At 46.6% G+C, this 8,168-nt stretch overlaps 1 protein-coding gene across 2 annotated transcripts in view; it reads left to right on the top strand.

Annotated features, from left to right (window-relative positions):
- Positions 1–1,330: 1,330 nt before the first annotated feature.
- Positions 1,331–8,168, top strand: part of MARCHF4 (membrane associated ring-CH-type finger 4) — a 94,233-nt gene continuing 87,395 nt past the window's right edge. Inside the window, exon 1 of one of the 2 annotated variants that reach the window (XM_077784956.2) lies at positions 1,331–2,034. In XM_077784956.2, the coding sequence (XP_077641082.1) occupies positions 1,573–2,034 (462 nt within the window). In that variant the 5' untranslated portion in view covers positions 1,331–1,572. The remainder of the gene's footprint in view (positions 2,035–8,168) is intronic. The other variant, XM_021526182.4, reaches the window with a different exon arrangement.

The raw sequence follows: 8,168 nt of genomic DNA, 5'->3' as shown, positions 1-8,168 counted from the left end.
AATCTGCCTTCCCCATTGCATCCAAGGGAGATAGCAACAGCAACATCATCACGGCAAGCCGGATGGGAGAGCGGAGAGGAGGCTGCTGCTGAGGGAGGAAGGCACACACGCACACACCAGCTCGATGTTGCCAAAGCGGTAGGAACCGCACGAAAAATAAGCCATGCTGCCCCATGTGTCTGGCGCATTGTGCTCCATCCGAGCCTTTTAGGAGGAAGAAGAGAATTATCTGCTCCGATTTTTTTCCCCTGCCAGCGAGAGTGCGACAGACTTGCGATGGTTGAATGTCAATGCCTGTGAGAGAGAGCAACAGTGAGAGCAGGAGGAGGACAGAAGGGGAGGAAAATGAAGGTGGGGACGGTGGAGGAGAGAAAGAAGGAGCCTCGTCCAATGCATCAAAAGGAGGTCCCTGCAATTGCTGATAGAGCCCTGACCACCTCGCCATCCACAATGGTCTGTACAAGCTGCCAATGCGTTTGATGACGTTCCTGTTTTGTGAAAGGAGGAAACGTGACCATGTAAGATCCACGTTTCCCCGGTCAATTACATGCGAAGAATAGATCCGATTTCGACGTGGGTTTCTGGTCCAGGATGGTAACAGCTTAGGGAATAATACAGCCGCCTTCCCTCATCAATTTCGACCTGATTTTTTTTTTTTTTTTTTTTTTTTTTTTTTTTTTTTGTGTGGTCCAGACAGCTGCTGGAATAGAGAAGGTCAGAATATATAAATATATATAAAATATATATGATATATATATTATATATATAAAAATATATTTGTCTCAGTACATCTGGGATTAAGCTCATTGAATGCTAATTATTTCTTTCCGGACTTCTAATATTTACAATGAAATCTTTTAAAGGCGACGGTAAAATCTGAAGCCACCTGGGAGCACAGTGTTGAAAACGTAGGGTGTTTTCCCACAAACAATGTGAAGGTCTTTTTTGTCAAAGAGGCAATTTTGATAATAACAACGGCTACCAATTTTGCATTTTGATAGCTAGACCAGCTGCTATTTTGTCTGGATGCACACCGGGATTCGTGTGATCGGATTTTATTTTTTATTTGAAGAAAAAATTATTATAAAATAGAAGAAAAAGGAAAATTACTTGAGATGCCAAATACTGTCGAGAGAACCATATTCTCTCTCCTCCCCACACCCACTGGAGACGTGGACCCTTCTTTTTTACAGGCTTAGGAGTTGCGAGAGCAGATCGGGGGCTTTCTCCCGAGACCGCCGCCTGCGCCCCTGGACCCTCGGGCGTGGGAGATTTATTTCCTCCTCCCGCTGATTTCTAAGCAAACTTGTGGAGGGGGGGAAAGGATCCCTCGGCAGCACAGAGTCTGTTTTTTTCCTGGCGTGGATTTTTTTTTTTTCAATTGCCGTCCCCCCCGGGTTGCAGCGGGCTGCCGGGGACTTCGCCCCTCGTCCTCCGGCTCTGCTTTTGTGCGTTCCCCGGCGGCCAGCGCAGCCCTCCCGGCACTGCGGCCGCCGCGGAGCCCCCCCGGCCGCGGGGCGCCCGGCTCCTGCCCTTTTCTTTCCCCCGTGCCCGCCTGCCAAGGAAAGGCACATGTTAATTCCACCCGGCGCGGGCATTTTCTGCTACTGCTGCTGCGGGCTCCTCCGTCCGAGACAGATGTTGCGAAACCAAGGCCTCCTCAAGTGCCGCTGCCGCATGCTCTTCAATGACCTGAAGGTCTTCCTGCTGCGGAGACCCCCCGCGCCGCCGCCGCCCTCCCCGCCGCCGCCGCTCCCCATGCCCGGCGGCGCAGAGGCGGCGGCGGGGGCCGCTCCGCCCGGGGGGCGCGGGCCCGGCTGGCGGGCGGCGGGCGGCGGCGGCGGCGGCGCGGGCAGCCCGGCCGCCGAGGAGTGGGGCAGCCCCGCCGGGGAGCCGCCCGCCTCCCTGCCCAGCAGCACCTCCTCGGATGACTTCGGCAAGGGCAAGGCCGAGGACCGCTACTCGCTGGGCAGCAGCGTCGACAGCGGCATCCGCACCCCGCTCTGCAGGATCTGCTTCCAGGGGCCCGAGCAGGTGAGCGGCCGCGGGCGGTGGGCGCTGGGGTGGGGGCCGCGACGGTGGCAGCGATGCTCCGGTCCGACGGAGCCGGGGCCTGCTGCTTGAGGGGCTCTCCCTGTTGCCCGGAACAGGAGCCCAAACCCACAGAGGCTCTGCTTTCTGCCCAGGCCCCGGGCTCCAGATTTCGCACCTCGGTGGTGTTTCCCACGGAGGTGTGGGGTGGAGGCGGGCTCCGTGCTTTTCTGCTTCCCGGCAGCCTTGCCCCGGGCGCTCATGCCCGGCCTGAGAGCCGGACAGCTGTGGCATGGGAGGAGGGACATGCTGGCACCTTCATGGAGCGGGGCACATCTCAGCAAGGGGGGCTGTTTGGTGCTTTGTGGGCAACCAGTTCTGATGATTCCGAAAGTGATGCAAAGGAGGAGTTTAATGTGCTCTTTGCTTTTAAAAATACAACTTCAGTCTGTACAAAACACGTGGCACGAGACAATCCCCCTTCAGTGTTTCCCAGGGGATAGCTGACAGGAACTGTGCAGGTGCTCCACTGCTTCTGTGCTCCCAGTTGCACTATCTGCAGGAGAAGCATGGCTGGCTACGAGTGTACCTGCTGAAGCTGCAGCCTTGAGATGCTCCATGATACAGACTGAGGTTAGGCCACTGAAGTTTCCCTCCACCACACAGGAGAATGAAACACATGCAACCATGCTAGAATGTAAGATGCCACCCTGGAGCATTATACTCCATATTTAATGACAATTAAAAGCATCTCGTGTATTTTCAGGCTGGCAACTTCCTTACAGTGATGTACCCAGCAACATTTGTACCTAACATGACACATGCAGGTGCAATGAAGGCTGCAGACCTCTACTTGTGGGATCAAGCCCATATGTACAGATAACTATTATTACTCAGGATAATTCCATTACCTATCTTTAATAGGGGATCCTTGTATGAAAAAGTGTTGCAAAGTTCAACTCGACTATTTCCATTTTGGGCACAGATTCTGGCGTGTAAGGTGATACGTTGAAATCTTACACAAAATGGGATTTACCCCAGGTGTTCTTTCCCCTTCATGGACCTGTGTGCTCTGCTAAGGAGAAAACCAGTTCTTATTTGAAAGTGGCCATGCTCTGGCACACATCTTGCCTTTCCCAAAGTTGCCTACATCTGTAATGTAGTGATTGGGCCTTCCCTTATGTTGGTTTGAGGATGGTGGTGATGGGTGCTGAAAAGTGGGGAATGGGCTCCCATTCTTCCTTGGGAGCAGCAGGGTCTGCCACCAGCCAGTCCCAATATCCACAGCCCTGCTGGATATGTCATACCAAGGGTTCCATAAGTCACAGCTCAGTGCTCAATGGACTGTAGCTTCTTTAATGGTTTATGCAGCTGGCAGATAGCTGTGAAACACTGTTTTCACCATAGGCTTTCAGATGGGAGTGGAGAAAAGAATCCTTTTTTTGGAGATACTGTACACCTTCTTCTCTTGCTTGTCTTGTCCCCATCTCTTCTAAAAGTTGGAAGTCATGCAATTCACTTCCTGGGAATTTGCATTATTCCACATTTCTAGTACTCTTCCCTGGCTTGCCATTCTGCCTGTGTACACAAGACATAGGCACCTGCGAGATTGGCTTACGTGTCAGAGCAAATAGAGCCTAAGCACAATTAAAAGGTAGCTTGCTTCCTTGGAGAACATTAATGCTTGAAAATAACTGGATGTTAATTTTCACATTGAAAACCAGTGTAGGTTGCATTGTAAAAGTGAGTCTATTTGCTGACCATCTGCCAGCCTACCTGAGTGAGGAGCTGAGATGTGACTGGCATCTCATAAGACTTTCACCAGGATTTATCTTTTTTAAGTCTCAGTTTCTGACCAATACAATAAGATATTTGCAGCTGTATTCTGCTACTCCTCCTTGAGCAGCACCTTATTCCACAGATAATTTTTTGTTCACCAGCATTGCTTGAAGAGTATTTGAAACCTTTTGCCCCTGCAGCAGCTGGGAAGCACAAGTCATTATGGAGGCCCAAACTGTGGGGTTGAAAAGCACAGCCAGATCCTGACACAGCTTCCTGGAAGTACAGTTCAGAAAAACTGAGCACTGAATTGGTGCAGCTGATGTCAAGACCTGCAGTTTGGTTTATTTGGCGCTTATGTCAATAAAACTCCAACAGGGATAAATCCCACATTCCTTGTGGGTGTGGTGTTTGTTACTGGTTTAGCCTTTATTTCCCATTTTTTTTTACAGCTCAACAGCTGACCAAAGACTCTTCATATTTTGGACCCTCACAACTGTAAGAGTCATAGATGTGCATTATTCTATACCACCCCTGCCAAGATCATAATGAAAATTTATATGCTTGGAAACAAAATCTAATTGCTATTTCTTTACTCTGCAGATTAATAACAATGACCGATCTAAACAGTATTTTATTTACCTGTCAAAACCATCTGAATTTGCTGCAGCTGTGGGCAAATTTGCAGGGCTGCATCACAGTAACAAGAACAAAAGCCTTCATTATAAATTGACTGTTATGCGCTCTAAGCTTATTTACTCAGATAAAATAACAGTGAGTCTCCAAAATATGTTTTAATCCTGTTTTGATATAAAAAAATCCCAACCAAAACAACAGCTAGAAAGGTTTCTTAGTAATCTTGCTTTGTGAGTATGTTTTATTTAATATCTAATGCAAAATAAAATTTATAGGGATTTTTGCTTTAAATTTATGATTGCCCAACATGCATGATACTACAGGCTTATAACTTAAGCTCCTCATGTTGGCTTGTGGCTCTTACGGATAAGCTGATTCTTTCATTTAAATATGTGCTGAGGACCGTAGGAAGGAGGAAAATTCATTATTGTGAAACTGTTCTGATCCTTGCACGTTAGTCAAGAGTAACCAGGGATGCAGGCAAAAGAGTGGATCTGATGACGAGGGGATCGCAGCATCTGGGCTTGTGTTTTGAGGGCATGAAGAGCAAACTCTGCTCAGGTCTGACAGTTGAAAAAGGCATCTGCTTTCATTGAAAATGAGAGCTAAACATCATTGAAGATGAGGGACTGAACTCAGCTCTTGGCAATGGGATTTCCTTTCAGGGACTTGCTTGGCATTTTCAAAGGTTTCAATGACTGAACATCCTGCACCATTGTGTCAGCAAATTCTGAGATCCCGGACTGAGTGGCAAAGCTCTGGGGAGAAAGTGAGGAAGAAAAATGCTAGAGGATTTTCTTCTAATTTGGTTAATGCTTAGTGTTTGTAGAATTTTGTCTGCTTTCCTGAATCTTTGACAATGTTCTGCAAGAGAAAGAAACTAAGATGAGCTCCTCTCTCACAAATGTTTCACAGTATTTGGTATGGTTCCAAGCTGAAAGCAAGTCATGGGGATTACCAGAAAAAGACATGGGTGAAAAGTCCCTTCGCATCAGGGGATAAACTGTTAGCCAACGTCACAAGGAGTTAGCAGTACTGTGAAGTTTAGGATCTCAGAAGTGCTGCTGTCAGCTGTGCTGAAAATAAATAGAAAAATAAATGAAACTGAGATAATTTGGAAAGCCATGTGTTTCAAGGTTTGATTGTTATATTGTCAGTTAGAGTGTGTGCACATCTTTTCGTACCTATCATTTTCAGTCTGCCTTTCTCTTTCGCTTTTTTGGGGAAAGATGATGAAAAGATGGAGATTTGAAAAGTCAGTAGTGATAGATTTGGTGGGCTATGGAGGATCAGAGAGAACAGATTGTAGACTCTTACCTGCGGGCTGGTGGCTTGGACTTAGCTCAGTATTCAATAGAAATGCTTGGATGAAGACTATTCTTCCCACCAAATTTCCTGCTAGGCTTTTGGGACACCAGCTCCTTAATATGAGAACATGAAGACCTTCAAGAAAATTGGAAGGGAAGACAACCTAAATTGGGTATTAAGACGTGCATTGCTATGTGAGATGTAACTGGGTTGTGGAGCTGCAGGACAATGAAAGAGCTAACGTTTAATGAAGTACTATAAAGCCGTGTGATTATTATGAATACGTAGAGTCGTCACAATTAATGATAACACTTCTAAAAGTAAAATTCATCCTTCACATCTGAAGCCAATCTAAAGATCAGGGTAAGACTGACTAGGAGCAGTGTCCTGGGGCTGGTGTCTTGCCCCAGGCAAGCTCACCAGCCTCCTGTGCCTGACCAGTGAGACCATCCCTGCAGGTGCATGTCTGGATTTCATGCTCTTGTAAGGTAATGTCTTCAGTGTGTAGGCACCTGCCATGTTCAGAACTTCTCTAGAATTAAAGTGACCTCAAATTATTCATCCTGTACTAACACACATTCTTGGGGCCCTTTGTAGGTTCAGGGAATAGTCAGTACCATTGAACAGCTGGTCATTAGCATGTGTTACTTGAAATAGCTGCTGAGAATCTAAACCTTTTCCTGTTACAGATATGAGCACAAAGCATCATCAGCTCCTGCATGGTAGGGTCTGCAGAGAAGGCATGAGCTAAGGTGAGGACATACTGCTACTATATAGGTTGGTCTCTCAGCAGCACAGAGGAGTGGAGGAGGTGGCTGGGATACCTGTTTTCTGATTTGCAATGTTGCAAGATTGAGGAAAATGAAGTCCTAGAGTGAGACAAAGAGGAAAAGAGGCAGTCTGTGTCAGAACTCAGAGCAGAAGTATGATAATGAATGAGTGGAAGAAGAAACAACTGTGCAACCAGTATCACAAGTGCGTCCAAAGCCCAGCAAGCTTGCAAATATAGATGTTGGTGCTTCACAGGGTCTGTCCAAACTGGCTAGACCATCAGGACACTGTTTTCAAACATGTTGGATCACATGACAGACAAGTGCAGGCTTCCATCCATGTCCTTTTCATAGGTGTGTTCTCACAGTATTTAGTTCTTTTCTGTTAGAAGGAGAAGCATTCATTAGAAAACAGCCAGGCCTGCTAAAACTGAATAAGTGATGCTGGAAGGCAGCCATTTAGATTTCAATCTGTATATTGTAATTTATGGGAGAAAGAAAGAGAGGATGCTTCCTGTGACATTCAGTCCATCTTTCTGCCTTCCCATCTTTGAATCTTAACACCTCTACAGCTACCTCCCCTCTTTCACCTGTCCTGGGATGAAATCTGTACTGTGCAGACAGAACATTCTTGGCTTTGGCAAAAGCATTTCTTGAGCCATCAACTGAATGGAGCCCAGGATGTCATCTATTTTAGATTTAGTTGCTGTTGCCACAGAGTTGATTGGCAAAGCTCCCATTAACTTCAGCAGCAAAAGTGTAGGCATCCAGTAGCAGGGACCTGACCCCTGTATTTCAATAATGTTTTGCACACAGCGGGGTTTCTATAAATAATAGTGAAAGCCACTAATCCCATTGACTTTTAATTGCTGTGGAAGACAAGGTTTTCACCTTTTGTGCCTGCTGAAACTCTGATGCCTGACCCATTTATTTCAGTGCCACTAGCTAGCCTGAGCTGCAGTTTTTCTTTTCTTTCACTTTTCCCCGTATAAAAGGCTTCATGAAGGAACTTGTCTATGTGTCACTGTTTCTTAAATATACATTTCAGGCCATGATTAACAGTGGCTGATGTCAGTTAGTGACAGAACAAGCAATGCAAAAGCATGTTGCTCCATTGTTTGCATCTGTAGAGTCACTGTTATTTCCACAAAGGCAACACTTGCCTCTGGAAGGGCTCTGTTCGTACAAAACTGAATTGCATTTAGGTTGTCTTTTAAGCAAAAATTCATTCCCAGCAAGGGCCTCCTCTGTGGCAGCCTTCAGCTCACATCGGTGTTTTTGCATTCAAGGCTGGCCCAGTCCAGAAGTCAGGAATGGTTGTGCCAAAAATCTGTGATACTGTGTGTCCCATGTGCCTGCTGCACGTGTCCATTCCTCCTAGGGCTGCAGTAAGACAATAAGATGTACTGTAATTGTTAGTGGTCCATGTCTGTGACCATCCCATCCCTTTTTTATCTGGTTGCCACAGGAATAAAGCCATGTGATGGTATTAGCTGTTATAGATTATGCTCATCAACCCTCCTCCAAACCTACTGGCTAATGACAGCCACATCTAGCTGAGAGTGGAGATCTGAAAGGCATTAAATTCCTGTATGCTTCATGAAAACTAGTTGGGTGAAGACTAGAAAAGCTAGAAATATCCTG

This window comes from Lonchura striata, chromosome 7, assembly GCF_050655825.1.
Source record: "Lonchura striata isolate lonStrDom1 chromosome 7, ASM5065582v1, whole genome shotgun sequence".
In the NCBI taxonomy this organism is placed as follows: Eukaryota; Metazoa; Chordata; class Aves; order Passeriformes; family Estrildidae; genus Lonchura; species Lonchura striata.
The sequence above is the reverse complement of the archived record's forward strand: the minus strand, read 5'-3'. Positions and strand labels throughout refer to the sequence as shown.